Raw genomic sequence first — 18,293 nt, 5'->3', positions numbered from 1 at the left:
CTCCTCGGCCTCTGCTTTTTAGGGGCGAATGATGGGTCAACCCCAAGTCTATGCACGATGAATTCGGGGTCCACCCCGGGCACCTCGTATGGGCTCCACGCAAATACGTCCACATTCTGCATTAGGAGTAGCAACATCTCTACTTTTTCCCCGTCCTCCATGCTCTCTCCTATTTGGAAGTATTTGTCCGTATCCGGCAATACTTTTACCTTGAGCAAGTTCTCGGTGCGCGCGACCCCTGGCGGTCCTGTGATTGCTATAAAGGCGTCCCCGACGACGAACATTTGGGATCGACCTGGTCCTTCTGGTCGGTCTGCTCCTTCCCGTTGACCATGGCGATCAAACACTGCCTGGCCGCCTGCTGACTTCCTTGTATCACTGTGACACCATAGTCGGTGTGAAACTTGACCCTCATGTGCAGCGTAGATGGGACAGCCCCCATTGCATGTATCCATGGCCTCCCTAGAATTGCCGTGTATGGGGAGTACGAGGTAACTACGAAGAAACTCACCATCGCCTCCTTGCCTCCCATGTTCACGGGCAAACAGATTCGCCCCTCGGGCACCACCATCTTCCCATCGAACCCAACTAGAGGAGCGCTATACTTCGAGAGTCCTCATTCCTCAACCCGAGCCCCCTGAATAGGTCCGGGTACATAACATCCGCTCCGCTTCCCTGGTCTATCATTATTCTCTTCACGACGAAGCCGCCGATCCTTGCCATGACTATCAATGCGTCGTCGTGCGGCTGAACGGTTCCTTCCAAATCGCTGTCGTCGAAAGAGATCGGTTCTCGGGCAGGTCTGATCTTCTTCGCGGGAGACGGCACGCCCGTACTCCCTCTACCGTATCATTGTCAGCACCTCCTTCCTTTTTCCGTTGAAGTGCTCTCGGGGCGACGTGGATAACGTCAATTATCCCAAGAGGGGGCGGAAGGGGATTCCCCGTGTGTGGGGCGCCATGTCCCGTTCCCGATTCCGGTATCCGTCACAAAATCCTTGAGGTGTCCCGCCTTAGCCAACTGCCCGAGATGGTCCTTAACACTCGGCACTGCTCGGTAGTATGCCCCCGGTCTTTGTGGTAGGTGCAGTATAGGTTCTGATTCCTCCTAGAGGGGTCGCCAGCCATCCGGTTCGGCCATCTGAAGTATGCTCGTGCTTGATCTTATCCACAATCTTGTGCACGGGCTCCTTGAACGTCACGTTCACCTCTCCTGCGGCGCTACTGGCTCTTGAACCCTCAAATTTCCCCGTGCCCTCTGTTGAAAACCGCTCAGCCGAGGGCGATCTGACACCTGCGCCTTGCCTTTGCTCTGTATTCTGTCATCTTCCAACCGCTTGTACTCCTCGATGCGCCTCATCAGCTGCCTCATATCCTCGGGAGGTTTCTTGGTTAACGATTCCCTCAACCCTGACTCGTCGGGCAATCCCATTCTAAAAGTGCTCGCCGCGATCTTCTCGTTCCCTCCGCCGATCTCGTTGTAGAGCTCCCAGTATCGGCTAGCGTAATCACGGAGGGTCTCCCCTGCCCTCATCTTCATAGACAGCAGCGCGTCCACCGGTTGTTGTTCCCGGCTGCACGTCACGAAACGGGAACCGAACTCCTGTATTAGCTCGGCGAAACTGTGAATGGAGCCCTTACGCAACCCGTTGAACCACCTTAGGGCCGTGGGACCAAGGCTGGAGGGAAAAACCTTGCACATCAGAGCGTCGTTGCGGGTATGCAAAGACATCATCTGGATATAGTGGCTGACATGCTCCACGGGATCCGTCTTCCCCCATACGAATTGAACGGCGGGCGTGTAAATCTGTCCGGCATCGGTGCTCGCTCAATGTCTGCTGAGAATGGCGACCGAGCCGCCCTGCGCAATGCACGGCTCATAGCATCCATAGCTGCATTCCTTGGCCGTCCCTCTGGAGAATCCGAGCCTCGATTTCCGTATTCCCGGGACCGAGAGCGATATTGCCGCCGGTAAGATTCTGCTGAACGGGAGCGGTCTCGGCGGCGACGGGACTCCCTCGAGTGCGAGTGCTCCCTATGGTGGTGTGATCCCGGTCGATTCGAGCCAGTCCCGCGCCTCTCTCCCTCATCGTCCGGCCTTCTATCTCGGGCGTCTTGACCGGCTCGGCGGCGCTCGTTTCGCGCTTCCAGTTCCAGTTCTTGTACTAACCTCCGTAGCCGCTCAAGCTCTTCATCCCTGACGTCAGGCTGCCCACGTCTGGAAGCGTGGGATACCGTCCTCCCCGTTTGATACGACCCCTCTCCAAGGCCGGACCATTCTTCCTGCTGCTCGTAAACCGGATCCTCGCGGTTCTTCTGCCTCCGTTCCCGCCAGGTAGAGCCCTGGAAGACCCCGCCGAGTCACTCTCGGCTCCACCTCTAGACATCTATCCTGTACGCGAGCCTCGGCGGAACCACTGCTTAGTAGGATTTTCCCACAGACGGCGCCAATTGTGCGCGCCCAAAACCGAAACCCGTTGGGCTGGGCCTTGCTTGGGCTCACAACTTACTTGTATCGTGGGTTTGGATTTCCTACACTGGGTCGTTCTGAACGCCAAAGCCAATGGAATCGCTCTCCTCTCCTCGGGGCTCTGAACCGCTTCCTCACTCTGTTTTCTCTCTTCTCCCTCCTCTCTTCCTCCTTTTTTCCCTTTTTTTCCAACCCCTCTCTTCTCAAAACTTCCTGTATTTATAGTTCAGGAATGGCGAAGAGGTCATGATTATTTGCCAATAAGTGCAACAGGCGGTCCAGTATTATCGATCGTAAGTGGACAGTTAGGTAGTCATGGGAAGTGGTGAGGGTGGCGTTGGAACTTGGTTTCCACCTCCCGATGGTTCCCGGCCGCGGTGTCTTCCCGTGGCATACCAATCTGGTACGGGGCGGGGTTCCCGCGAGCTATGTTAAGACTCGGGGAGGGGTTTCTCCGAGAAGCAATGAAGAGGCAAAGCTTGGGCCCGTGGCAGGCGTGACTCGGGGGTGGGCCGCTTGGCAAAGGGAGATGGGCCTCACGGGCCATATACCCAGGTCGATGTTCGAGGCCCACTACGGGTCATGGTGTGGGGGCCGTACAGAAAAGAAAAGAAGAAGCCATCTGGTTGGGGAGGAATACAAGCGGTGTTGGAGTGGAAGGTGTGGCTTGGCACAGTGAACGTTGATTCTGTGCCTGCCTTTGTCCTTCGATCAACGGTGGAGCAAGCAAGATATCTCTCGCTTGTTCTTTCCCTATTTCTTATCACATAGAGAGCTAGAGAGTGTTCTAGAATCAAGTAGAAAAAGAAAAAGGAGAGAGAGAGAGAGAGAAAAAGAGAGAGTGATCTGGAGTCAAGTAGAAAAAAGAAAAAAGAAGGGAGCTAGAATGGGAATACATGTGTGGTGGAGAAAAAACAAGAGAAAAAAAAAACGTATGGATGAAATTGAAAGGAAAAATAATATAAAGAATAAGAAATGACAATTAAGAAATGCTACCACAATATTTTCACAATAAATCTTAAGTAACAGATTGTTATTAGTTAATATTGGTGAGTAAAAAAATAATTTCAATGGTTGGTTCAAATTAGAACTAGTAAGAACTTTTCACATAAGATTTTGTTATAATTCTTATGAAAGTATTGCGAAAAATGTTGTTGATATAACACTTCTTATTGAAAAATATAGTTGTTGGGAATGAACATAGGAAAAATAAATGATAATTAAAAAAAGAATAAGAAATGAATGAAGAAATAATATTTAAATAAGATGGATAAAAGGATAGAGAATCTGTTGGAAAGTGTATTTGAAAAAGTAGGTAAGTAAAAACTAAATGTTACTGTTCACTGTCCAAACAGTACAAACATTTAGATAAACTACTGGAAATGCTTTTAGACTATTTCATATTTGCCTCACTCATAGAGCACAAAAGCAAATAGCATTAGTAGCTAAGTCAGCAACCACCCTAGTCTTCTTGTAACTAATTACTTAGTTAGATGATTGTTTAAGTATTGGCCAATAGAATTTAAACACTTGTCAATTATCTAGAAGACCGACAATGCTAAACAACTATTATAAGTAACTAGTATGTAACCTCGTGTTACCGCACGGGACTAGTTAATTGTAATGATGCTATTGGCCAATTTTTTTTGTTTTTGTTTTTGTTTTTTTGGGGTTTATCACACGAATGATAGAATTAAATCAAACAATGAAAAATATATATTGCATTTAATTATTTAAGTAATGCTATTGGTGTTTTTTTTTTTCTTGGTTTATCATACATATGATAGCATTAGATAAAACAATGAATAATAAAAAAAAAGAATATTGCATTTTATTATTTAAGTGATGCTACAATGAAGAAAAAAGAGAATATTGCATTTTATTATTTAAAATATATAAAGGGACATTAAAAAATAAAAACTGATCATTGAGCTTGGAATCTTCTTGAAGGCGCCAATGAAACGCTAATGTATGAGAATGTAAAGTAAGGAAGAGTGAGATTGAATATTGTGTTTGAACCCAGCCTTGCTCTGAGAAATCCATAAGGAGGAGGAGAGGGTAGTGTGTGGATCTAATTGGTAGAGGTTGAGAAAGGAGGAGACATGGGATGACGATATGGAATTAGGAGGAGATGATGTTTTGCTTTTATAGTCTTTCTCGTTGGACTCTTTGGTTCTGATTGTGGGATTAGAAGAGCTCCAGATTCTATTGAGATTACCCATAAAAGTGTGCAGAGGAGATTTTCTTGCTTAGGCCAATGAATTGATAAGATACATGACACAGAATTAGAGTCCAATTTATAATCTCCATAAAAGTGTGCAAGTGAGATGTTCTTGCTTAGGCTAATGAGCATTATTATTGTGATTTTCTTGGCTTCCGTGTTAAATGTTAATACATCATTTATTTGGGCACAAAAATTAAAAAATTTAGATAAGATACATGACACAAAATTGGAGTTAAATTTATAATCTAATTAGATTTTTTTTTGAATTTTGGTTAGGACAAGTGGTGCAAAATTGAGAATCTAATTAAAATCTAATTAGATTTTCTTTCTGCTCCACCTATTATTATTATATATATAGACAAGGACCTACTACTTTAATCATTTAAATTGACTAAGTCAACTCACAATCAATGAATATGGCCCATGCATTTGGCAAAATCAATATCAAAAGTTTGCTTAATTTGGGCCCACAAAATCAGCCCAAAACTATTATTATAGTCCATAGAAATCACAAAGCAGCTTATGAACTTGAAGCCAATAAAAAAAATATAGTGTTGGACAAACAAAAGGCTAAAGCTGGGCTGAAATTCAGGTTACTCAAGTTCTCATTGTTCCCGATATGGACCAAGCCCACGTGTGAAAGAGAAGGCGAGCAAAAGAAAAAATAAGAAGATGTGGATTAAAGGGCAAAAAAGATTGGTGAGAATTATTAGCTTACATGAAACTTGCTTACCTCTTTTGGTCCTTATTATTAACCAATACACAATGGAGACCACAAGAAGCAACATTACAGCAACAGAAACTCCAATAATTGCCCATGTCCTCTTTTTCCAAGTAAGACCATTTTTCTTAGCATATTGAGCTGAATTAAAAAAAAAAGGAACAGAAATATTATTCATAACGTCGTTATAAATCAAAGAGGGTAATTGAAATAAATAGTTAATATTGATGCGGTTTTACAGGGAAAAGAGAGGAGGGAGGAAAGAATGGGTAAATCAATTTGTGATTCTCTCCAGCAATATATATATATATATATATATATTTTTTTTTTTTAAGAATAACAACATTTTATTATTATTTTTCATTGAGAATGTGTTTTCTTGTTTACTTTATTCACATATGACCTTTTTTTTTTTTTTTTTTTCCTTCTTTTTCTTACTGATATATGTTATGTTATGAAAAAATAATAATAATAATAATTTTTTTGATAGCTTTTTCAATTTTCCATAAAAAGTGTCCTAAAATTGATGATTGATGTATGCCTTAAGGGCACACTTTAACCGAACCCAATTAGTAATACTGAGGAAACTTTTTGGTAGAGTCAGGGGGTCAATTGCCCTCTCTCAACACCCCCAACTTTGCCTACTAATATCTATATTCTATTGACTATGACAGTGAAACAAATCAAAACTCTAGACTCCATAGGACAAAATTTTCATCACTAGCATTAGGCATTACTACTAGGCAGGTATTTGGTAGTGTCACATATTTATTAAATTCAAAAACATTATATGAAGTTAAAAAGACCAATAGATAAAGCTTTGTAAAAGAATAAACAATACCTAGTACAACAGCATCCACATGTATGTATAAATCTTGTCTTGCATCGGAAAATGTTCTTGTATCCACCAACTCCCCATGCCATCTCAAGCATCCAATCCCTTCACTCTCATGTGTGCTTGAGTAAGCTGTACAGGAACAATTCCTCAAGCACTCCTGCTCACACTCTTCCAAACTTATACTCATGTCTACAAGTGCTTTTGAAGTGTCAGGCACCTTCATACGTGCCAACTTCACAAATCCTTCTCCAGTATTGCACACAGACACTCCTTGCTTCCTCACGCACCCACGTGACCCATCTCTTAAGTACCAATCATGGGGCAACTTGGGTTCGAACCCAGGTAAGCACGTGCACTCAAACTTATCACATTGTATGGGTCACAGTAACCATTTGGACCGCAAAACAAATACTTATTGCATGACTCGATATGGGACGAGATCCCCACCCATCTACTCTCAGACCATGTGAGGAACTGCAATGTTCCTAATTCATGCAACACCAATCTCGTTTTAGGGAGAGCTTTGAGATCAGTTATACTATACATGATGGTGATCTCATTTTGATTATTCACAAAGCTAATATAGAAGGCAAAATTAAAAAATTTAGGTGTCAATTCGGGTATACCACTCAATCCTTGGCCGCTCCAAGATCCGATTCGCCATAATGGAACTCGATCCATGTAGAAGAAAAACTGGGGGTACCCACTTGGGTCCAACCTAAATGAGTAATTACCTGTTCCAATATCATCTTTGGATTTCCATGATGTTAGGTACTGGTTCAGCCCAGTCCTCCAGTTCAACCCAAATTTCATAAGCGGAAGCATATTGTTGGTGGGATAATCGAAGCTTTGCCATAATTTGACCATTTGGTTGCCTTGTTGAACTAAAACAAGGTTTCCCGAATCTAAGAGCTAAGCCATAGAATTGCTTGTGGGTGAGTCCGAACAGAAACATTAGCAGACCAAATGGGAATGGTTCGATTTTGGGAGTGGAGTATGAGGTTTCCCTGATCATTGATGGAGAGAACTCCAGAGGTATCATTGAGAGGATTGTCTCTATTTGCAACCCACACAACGGTTTGTTCTGTAATTTGGTAATACCAAATTCCAACATAGCGACGGTTGGAATTGCCGGGGCTAAAAAATCTAAGTGCAAAGGTTTTGTGGTTTGAGACTAGAGCTTGACCATCCTTGATAGGCTGGTCAGGTGTTATGGTATCAAGACAAAAGCAAATTGGGAAAACAACGGAGAGAAGTAATACTGCATTCAATGATGGTTTAGCAGGGTTCATGGTTTTAGAAAAGAGGTTTGGGTTCCAATCTTGATGTAACCAAGTATGTACTATGAAAAGGTATAATCGGTGATCAAAATTAAAAAGAAATTGTATTAAATTAATGAGTCAATGATACAATGAATTTTCCATCAAAAGTTGCGTATGGAATACGTTATCTTTCACTAAGCACAATTGATTAACAAAGTTACGTGTGATCAGGGACATTTTATGATCGTGATTGAAGGAAGACCTTGACGAGTTGACCATTGCCTTAAACTTACAAGGAAATGTGATATGCTTATTATTAGTGGATAAATTAAAGGAATGGAGCACTTGATTAGAGATCACTGACACCCCGTGGAATATCCCCCACTCCGCCCAGTCCATATTCCAGCTTCATAGTGAAGACCTTGTTTGATAAGTTGGGTGGAGTTAAATCAACAGTTTTTAATGTTTAAATATTGAAAATTGTGAGTCCAAAAAAAAAAAAAAAAAACATGTTTAGTAGGAAAGTTTAACAAAAAGTGTTTGACTAATGGTTCTCAATTTAGAGTTTAATAGTTTAAGAGGAATGATATGTCTACAACATTTTTACAACAAATCCTAAATGACAGGTTGTTATTAGTTGTTATTGTTGGGGCAAAAAAGTAATCTTAGTGTTAGTTTCAAATTTGAACCAATAACAACTAACCACCTGTGATTTGTTGTAAAAATGTTGTAAAATTGTTATAGACGTAGTATCTCTTATAGTTTAATGGTATTGTTGTAATTATATTAAAAATCGTGGGACCTATATGATGTTAACAACAAATAAAGCACACATTTTTTTTTTTAAATCACATACTCACATCAAACATTCAACATGTCTTATCACTTTTGAAAATATGTAAAACACATTTTTTGTACTTTAAACACGTGTTTTCACAATACTTTTTAAATTATAATTTTCAAATCATTTTGAAAGACAATACTCAAACTCTTGGACAAAAGTGGGAATAGCACCTAAGAGCATCCACATTGAACGAGCTATTTTTTTAACTATTTGACACCATAAAAAGTTATTTTATCTATTTTACTTACTCACTTTACAAAACATTAAGTATCAGTGGATCTATTTTAGTTTTCAACACAACAAAATAATATAAACATCACAATAAAATAATATATCTATTACAATAGCAATGTGAATGCACAAATAAAAAAACAATATATAAGAAAAGAAAAAAAATAAAAGAATAAAAGAACAATAGTAGTGTGAACGTACAAACAATATATAGTCATGTGAACGCTATATTAAAAAAGGAAAAAAAAGGGTAAAAGAAGTGTGAACGCACAAACAATAGTAGTGTGAACACAGAAAAGGAGAAATAAGAATAAAAACGAATAAAATAATCAAAAGTAGCGTGAACGCACAATTTTTTTTTTAACCTTTCAGCTACGATGCACAACCAAAAGTAGTTGTGGAGCCAAAAAAATATAGTTTTGGCTTCACCATTGTAGGGCACATTTTGGTATTTGGTGGTACTAAAAATAACAATATAGCTATTTAGCATCACCAATGTGGATGCTCTAAGAGTTTAACAAAAAGTGTTTGACTAATGGTTCTCAGTTTAGAATTTAATAGTTTAATGGCATTGTTGTAATTATATTAAAAATCGTGGGACCTATATGATGTTGAAAACAAATAAAACACACATATTTTTTTTTAAATCACATACTCACATCAAACATTCAATTATGTCTTGTCACTTTTGAAAATATGTTAAAAACATTTTTTATACTTTAAACTCGTGTTTTCACAATACTTTTTAAACTATAATTTTCAAATCATTTTGAAAGCCAATACTCAAACTCTTGGACAAAAGTGGGAATAGCACCTAAGAGTATCCACATTGATGGAGTTATTTTTTAACTATTTGGCATCACAAAAAGTTACTTTATCTATTTTACCTACTCACTTTACAAAACGTCAAGCATCAATAGATCTATTTTAGTTTTCAATATAATAAAATAATATAAATATCAAAATAAAATAATATATCTACTACAATAGCAATGTGAACGCACAAATAAAAAAACTATATATAAGAAAAGAAAAAAAAAAAGAATAAAAGAACCATAGTAGTGTGAACGTACAACCAATATATAGCAATGTGAAAGCTATATAAAAAAAGAAAAAAAAAAAGAGTAAAAGAAGTGTGAATGCACAAATAATAGTAGTGTGAATGCAAAAGACATTGTAGTTGTGGAGCCAAAAAATATAGCTTTGGCTCTACCATTTTATGGCACATTTTGGTATTTGGTGGTGCTAAAAATAGCTATAGCTATTTTGCACCACCAATGTGGATGCTCTAAGAAATGCGCAAGGACATCTGTTAATAGGACAACATCTTCTACTTCAAGGTATTGTAAACTGAACAACGCTACAAATTACACAACCTTTACCACAATATACCATGTGGCAGTTTTGAGTGGTGGAGGTGTAGAACCACATGGACCCTCCACTTTTCCTCCACCACTCAAAACTTATCATCTGGCAAGTTATAAAAAAAGTTGTGTAATTTGTTGTGATCCTAGCATTTTTTTTAATTTTATTTTTTTATAAATTTGTAACTTTTTATTGCATTAGTGGGATGGCATATATTTTGATCAATCCTATATCTTGAGAAAAAAAAAAAGGTAGGGTTGTTTTTGTTAAGTGGCCTTTGATTTTGAGCCCTAATTGAAAAAAAGAAATATGCATTTTGCCTCCCAAAATCACCATTTTATTTATTTTACATTCTCACTTAACAATAAAATATACGTTTGATTTTTTATTTTACAATCTATCCCATTAAAAGTTAAAACAATTTAAAAAAATTCTACTTCTCTAATGAGCCCCACTCTTGATTCATCCAAAACAAAAATGCCACCTCCACCCCACCCATTGGTAGATCAGCCTACTTAATGTCACCCACGGCTAGTATTATTCAACCTAGCCTAGCCTGGCATGTTGGACCAGTAACCTGGTGACCTAGCACATAGACAAGTCCAAGTCATCAATTGTATCTAATGTGCACAAGATCTGATCAAAACCGGTAAAATTCAGTAGGTTTTAAGCAAACCGTGTGACTCGGCTAGGTTTTAATAACCTAGCTAGCTTTGTGAATTCTGTAAAATTACATCAATAGGTCTATCTCATTGACTTCTTTACTATTTAATATGTGATAATATAGTAATTTAGATAAGAAAAAACCTAAAGAAATAAAAAATATTAAAATTGTGCTATTCTCTCACTTCTCTGTGAATTCCCACTACTCTATACCTATCACCTTTCATTTTTTTGATTCCCTAAACTTGTGACTGTGCCTCAATTTTATGCTCTGAACAAATCACTTTTCAGTTTCACGTAGCCAATTAGCACATAGATATGAATATATCAATATATGTTATATAATTTATTATTTAAACATTCTTTTCTCTTCTTTTGTTTACGTTTTTTGTTCTTTAATTGTTTATTACTTTAAGTTTAAGCCTTTAACCTTTTTTTCTCTTCTTTTGTTTTCGTAGTTTGAGATTTGCATTTACATATATATATAATATATATAGAATTTTAAGACATCTAACAAGATTTTATTTAGCCAAAACTTTGCTGCAAATCTTTTGACATTCGTTTATTTTGCTTGTACTTTTATAGAATTTCTAATGTTACTCCTTCTAAAACTTTTATTTGTTTGATAAAATTGCTTGTAAAACCTTGATTTTGAATTATAATGGCGAGTTTATTTTAGGCATATGCTTTCTCTCTTTTTAATTTTTTTTTTTATACATATTCCTTTATGATTTCTTAACCTTATTCTTATATATATATATATATATATATATGCACATATATATTCTTTAAAAAAAAAAATTATTTGCAATTCAACCAATGACCCATTGGTTGAACTAGTGACCTGACTCATAAACCGGGTCAACGTCCAATTTGGGTTTAATAACTATGTACAATAGATGAAACCCACAAACCAACCCATGACTGATGAAGAGCGAGAGTGCTGCGGAGAGAGAAGAGTGATTAAAAATTTTGAAAAAAGAAATATCTATATATAGATCTTACTGTAAAAAGCTGTAGAAATTTTTACATTTTGCATTTGCAGATATGGCGGTAATTTTAGGTGTTTTTTGTATTTGGAAAGGCATTTTGCATTTAGTTGGGTTTTGCATTCTTGAATGGGAATGCTCATTAAGTCTTGGAGGTAGCCATGGTTTTCAATTAGTAAGGTCAAACCAAGGACTTGTAAACAAAATCTTGACAAACACTTTTAACTTAAAGACAAAGTTTAGCTACAAAATTGGTTATAGTCTTGGGTTACAACTTTTCTCAGTATCTTTTTAATGGAGGTAAATTTTGACAAATCCACCATTGAGTTACATCTTCTTCTTATATCCTTAAATTTTGCAAAATTTCTAGAAAATTAAAGACTAATAACTATGACATCAATAAATTTTTTAAATTGCAAGTTTTTATAGTTTAAAACAATGCATAATATATAAACTTAAAGATTATAGAGTAAATAATATCCGATTTATATAAAATTTGACATGTGTATTAAGAGCGTAAAGATCATGCAATTTAACAATTAGATTTTCAAAATATGTAGTAATGTTTATTTTATTGAGTAAGGTTGCAATCTTAGGTTACAACCAATTAATTTTGTAGCTAATTTTAGTTAGCTAGTATATACAATTTAGTTACTTGTTTGAATGAGTGATTTGGAGGAGTATTGGCTGAATTTCTCTCTTAACTTTCTGCCGTTGGTTTGAAGTTAATTGTTGAAATACAGAAAGTAGCACATTACCAAAGTTTAGAAATTTTTTTAATTATTATTTTACTTAGAGAAATGTGAATATTCCTAAAAAGAAAAATGAAATTTGAAAAGTTTTTATCCGCCAAATTCCCATATAAAGTTTTGAGTTTTCTTTGGAGATGGATTTTTATATCATTATTTTTAATTGTCTTTCTTTCTTCAATTGTTCCGATCATGGATGGTTTCTATTGGCTCACGTTATATTCAGGAACAACTGTATAATTTCCCCTCCATCTCATTCTTAAAAATATCTATTTTACAACTAAAAGGCTAGTTTATCTATTTTATCAATTATTTTACAAAATTTCAGATTTTATTTTTAAATATAACTCATTAAAATAATATAAATTACCCTATCAACTCATTCTCTCTCTTCTTTCCCATTTCTCTTTTCCCTTTTCTATGTACTTTTATATACTTTTATATTTAGCAATCATGAATAGTAGTTTGTATCAAAACTATTTGTTAATGGTTGCTAAAATATTTTAGCAATACACATCCGGGTAATGTTAGAATTGTATGATTAAATGATTAAATTTATCATATCCGAATAACTTAAGTTTCATTATCATCATAGCTTAATGGCATCAATTTGAGCAAAGTTAATCTTGATAGAAGCTTCATTATAAAAATGAACCAATAATAAGGAAATTGGTGTCTTGGATGAGGTGAAAAATGCTGCCCAGGTGATATGCAAGTCATTAGAGTTAAGCGTCTCTTCTCTTTTCTTTTATTTTTGAAAAAGAAGAAAAGATACCAAATGGTGAGCAAGTATCTAGTAAAGCATATGCTACTTGTTATTTGTTTAGTTTAATTCCATTGTTACCTTCTAAAACTGGGAATTTTCTCTTGACCTTTCAATCTCGTTTTCCTACAATTTTGGTCTGCTGCCCTACATGCATCATTGTCTACAGGAAATGTAGTTTGAATATTTTATTTATTGGTGAAACCTCTCGCTTGATAGTACAATATAATTCTTGAGGCATATGTGAACCTATCACACTGATAGAGACACTCATTAAGGAGCAAGCAAGGTTAGCCCTTCCACCAAGTCAATTACGCCATTGCCTAAGGTCACTAAGTGGAAGGGGGGCCCAAAATTTTGGAAAAGAAGAGGTAGCCAAAAAGAAAAAAAGAAAAAAAAGGGGGTTTCCGGATGAAACCCAAAAAACTACTACATCCTTTTAACCTAAGAACATGAAGCAAATTCTTTGGTCTAAAACAATCATTTGTCCCAAAAATAATATTATTAACCTCTAAACATACCAAAATTCAACCAGTCTAAAAATATTTTACACAAAACAATCACAAATAAAAAGTAGAAACAAATATATATAATGAATATGTCTTTATTATGCAAGTTCAAATTGCTAGATACTTATTATTGTTCGGCGAAGTTACAAAAGTATTTTTATATATCAAGTTCTATTACTCTACACTTGAAAATTATTTTTTATTTCAGTTATTATAAATATATTATAGATAGTGTTCATTTTATTTGTAAATATAGTTTAATTAGAAATGTTTACTAGAAAATATGCATTTGGATATGAAAAACTAAAAAAAAAAGAAAAAAAAAATAATTTAGTCTCAAAAAGTGAAGTTGATTGTTTACCAACATATGAAATTGAAAGGTTTGAGTTCTTATTGGGTATGACTATTTGGTATGACACATTATTTGTTGTCAACTTTGTTAATAAAAATTTACAATCAAAAGACATGCACATTGTTGTTGCTATAGATCAATTAAAATGTCTCATTTCCTTTTTAAAAAAATATAGAGAAAATGCATTTTACATTTGCTATGAACTCAGCTAAAAAAATTGCATTTGAAATGGAAATAGAACTTGTATTTTGTGAGAAACATATAATTTATAGAAAGAAACAATTTGATGAAAATGTTCATAATGAGACAACATGATTTGCTTAAGAATCTTTTAGAATTGATTATTACTTATATATAGTAGATAGAGCAACAATTTCAATTGAGAATAGATTTGAACAATTTCAAATATATGAAAATATTTTTTGTTTTCTATTTAACTTCACGAAATTGAAATCACTAGATGATGATAGTTTGCAAAAAATACTATCTTAATCTTTAATCTTTTCTCAAACATTATGTTTATTATGATATTGATGGTTTAGATTAGAATTAAAAGTTTTAAAAGAAATTTTACAAATAAAGGAACATACTCCAATTGGCATACTAAAGTATATAAAAGGGGTAGATTCATTTTCAAGTATATGCATTGCTAATAGAATTTTACTAACAATCCATGTTATAGTTGCTTTTGCAGAAAAAAAAAAATAATAAAATCATATTTAAAATTCGACAATGTCCCAAGAAATATTAATTGGATTAGCTACAATATCGATTGAAAAAAAAATGTTAGAAGAACTTGAATACAAAAATTTGATTAGTCAATTTGCATCTCAAAAAGCAAGAAAAATATATTTTAAATGAAATATATTATAATATAAAATATTAAATAAATATTAATTTAATTAATACATAAATATTAAAAAAATGCTTCATTTTAGCTATCACCTTAGGCCCCAAAAAGTCTGGGCCTAGCCATGGGAGCAAGTCTAAAATATGAGAAACAATGGGCTTTGCTTGATTTGTTTTGTTTGAGGTAGGGAGTTAATTCGGATTTTTTTAAAATTAAAAAAAAAAAAATTGGCTTGATCTGTGGTGTGGTGATACAATATTAAAGGGTAGGTTTCCTGAATTAATTCTAATAGCCAGGTATAGAGATGCAACAATGGGAAATTATGTGGAATAGTGTAACGGTTTTGCTCATTGGAACCCTTTATTCCTTAGAGCATTACACAACTGGAATTTAGAATCTATAGTGCAATTCCTAGATGATCAATAAGCTCCACCAAGAGTGGCATTTTCTTCTTATAAGAATAAACAACAACAACAACAAGAAGTTGAAATTAATCATATTATTTTATCTATAATCAACAACAAAAAGTTGAAATTAACTATATATTACAGTTGCACCAATATTTAAGGTCATCTTATAAGAATAAATTTACTCATTGAAAATTAGTAAATCATGTGAAGAAAAAAAATTTTATTAACCCTTTTTGATGATCTAAAACGTGTTAGAACTGAGAGTTTATCTTGTTGAATACAACACCTAAAAACAACATAGATATAAATATAAAGATAAACATGAAAATAAATATTCTTGTTTTACTTGAATTCACAAACATAGTTTATTTTTTAATTTAATTTAAAGCATTGAAAAATATGGAAATTTCAATATCAATATTTGAATTTCTTTAGTCTATTCATGCCTTCATCTTTGTTTTTACATATAAAAACAATTTCCGATTATTTATGTAAGAGATGCTTAAGCTTTAGAGTTTTTAACTCTTAAAAAATTTCAGTATCTTAAGATAATTTAATCTTGTTTTGTGTGACATTTCACTTATTAGTAATTTAATTGATTATGATTTCAAAAGTATTCATATTTATTCCAATTTTTTTACTTTCAAGTGTTAAATATAGAGTTTTATTTCAAAATCTAATTATATGCTACTCAGTTGGCACAATCATTGGTGCCCTGCTATTTATATGGTCAAAGTTAGGAATGAAACACCTTTTCTAATAGCATTATTTGAGTATTTTTTTGGTTAAATTTAATAATTTGTATAAATTATAATTTGAGATTACTATATTTTCCAATCACAAAATATCTACGGGTGTGATGAAAAAATATTTCATCCACAAACGCATAACACTCATTACACACCTAGGTATTTTTGTGATTGGAAAATGTAGTAATCCCAAATTATAATTTATGAAAATTATTAAATTTTATCCAAAAAATAGAAGGGCCTCTGACAACGTGCTCACGCTCAAAGGCTAGTATTTCTTTAAAAAATATCACAACACCAAATACCACAAATAACTAAACATGAATTTATGAAATTAGTCAAAATTAAAGCTACTAAAAGTATCTAATAGGCTACCACTTTATTTGAAAACTCAAAGTAAAATACAAATTCTACAAGCCCAATGGAAAAATACCGTGTGAAAAAAAAAAAAATATATATATATATATATATGATATAAGTGTGCAATGGGGCAATGGGGCTTTTTTTTTTTTTTTTTTTTGGATTTAGTGTCATAAATTAATTTTTAAAAAAATGATATAAAATGAAAACGTATCTCGCATTTCACCTGAAATGTGACCAACATCACCCAATGCAATGGACTAAAGCATCATTTAGAATCAATAAATCATACATCCCAGTAAGTTTATTTTTGCACATTGAAAAACATAAAAGTAAAATGTTGGATTAATTTCCAACTAAATACAGTGAGCAATGATATAATCCCAAAGATTAAACACAAAATGATTTTACTTTTTAACTTTTCTAAGTTCTAATTAACCACAAAATACAAATATAATCCCAAAGATATTGAGAGTGAGAATTTTATCTTGTACAGGAAAGAAAAAAATTAAATAAAGAGAATGTGTGAGAGAGAAAGAAAGAGATGTAATGCTGGATGCAAATTGCTTTCTTCGATCACAATCTTTCCTCCAAACTTAATGAAATTACACCTTCATCGCTAAAAACCACTAAAAGCGAATCAAATAGACACCAATTAAATTCACATTAAAGGAGAAAGTGAATAATTAATTATTATTATTATTATTAAAAATGAGAGTTATCAACCTAGATTGGAAATGTAAGCCTCAGAAGTTTATTTGTAGGCTGCTCCTTGTAGAGAAAGAGAAATAGATGTCCATTAATTTTTTTTTTTTTAAAGGAGAGAGAAAGAGAAATAGATGTCCATTAAAAAAGAGAACAGAAAAAAGAAATGGAGAGAAATAGATCAATCAGTGGGGTTGGTGACTTTTTAATGGGATAAGTCTTCAATTTGTGGAAGACATCTATGAGTAGTTTTGGTTAATTTTAAATTTTGAATAAAGAATGGTGAATGGTGAGACATGTGATGTAAGGGTGAAAAATGAGGAAATCAGATTAAAGTGGATTAGTAGGAGGGAAGACAGAAAAATGGAAGGGTTTTTATTTTTATTTTTATTTTTATTATTATTATTATTATTAGAAACAGACGTGCTTGTCAAAAAAGAAACAGGCGTTGGAATTTTATTTTTATTTTTTTTTTCTGTTTAGTGGAAAGTTAAAAGGAGATTTTTGTGGTAGTTTTTGTGTTTTTGTATGACTATCAGTATGTGGGGTGTTTTTTTTTAAAAAAAAAAAACAATAAAAATCGGCTAGTGGGAGAGTGTTCCTATTTTGTAAGCAATATTTTAGTGCAAGTTAGACATGTATTTTTACCAAATTATCATTTAGTTTTATCTCTACTTAAACCTAGAAAAATAAGGGTATTTTAAAACCAAAAAAATCTGGTCTAAACAGGGAAAGCTCCTTAAATAGTAGCATAGATAACTCCCTGTAAGTTGAAAACAGTATGATTATAGTTGCAACACATTGGCTACTATTAAAACTTTGTCAATGTTAAAAATAATTTGAAATTAAATTAAAACTTTATAATAATTATATCTTAACTAAAATTTGGTGTATAAGACATGGTAAAGAACACACTTTCACTCTTTTAACTAACACTAAATCGTGATCAACAAAATTTTTCTTCAAAAAGAGGCGCAATATAATAAAGGTGGAATCATCAAGTTCAAAAGACAATTTAAAGCAAGACACCAAAGATTAGGTCTTAAAAAAAAATCTACACATCTACTATGAGTCTAATTATTATTGTTATTATTTTCATAAATAATTGGATCAATGCCAACTTAGTTGTTAATAAATTTTTATACATAATTAATATATATATATATATATGAGATAAGTTCAAGTTACACCTGGTGTAACTTCACAAGAATTATACCTTTTATAAACCATTGATTACTAT

General features: G+C 34.1%; 1 protein-coding gene across 2 annotated transcripts in view; it reads right to left on the bottom strand.

Annotated features, from left to right (window-relative positions):
- LOC112037826 (G-type lectin S-receptor-like serine/threonine-protein kinase RKS1) overlaps positions 1 to 7,604 on the bottom strand; it is a 15,977-nt gene extending 8,373 nt beyond the window's left edge. For both annotated transcript variants that reach the window (XM_065774724.1, XM_065774725.1), the window contains exons 1-2: positions 6,256 to 7,604; positions 5,427 to 5,555 (exon numbers count right to left, since the gene is read on the bottom strand). In XM_065774724.1, coding sequence (XP_065630796.1) covers positions 5,427 to 5,555; positions 6,256 to 6,475 — 349 coding nt within the window. In that variant the 5' untranslated portion in view covers positions 6,476 to 7,604. The remainder of the gene's footprint in view (positions 1 to 5,426; positions 5,556 to 6,255) is intronic.
- Between the last annotated feature and the right edge of the window lie 10,689 nt (positions 7,605 to 18,293).

The sequence above is a fragment of the Quercus suber genome, unplaced genomic scaffold (assembly GCF_002906115.3).
Source record: "Quercus suber isolate HL8 unplaced genomic scaffold, Cork oak 2.0 scaffold_97, whole genome shotgun sequence".
In the NCBI taxonomy this organism is placed as follows: domain Eukaryota; kingdom Viridiplantae; phylum Streptophyta; class Magnoliopsida; order Fagales; family Fagaceae; genus Quercus; species Quercus suber.
Note: the sequence above shows the minus strand (reverse complement) of the source record. Positions and strands in the feature narration are given on the sequence as shown.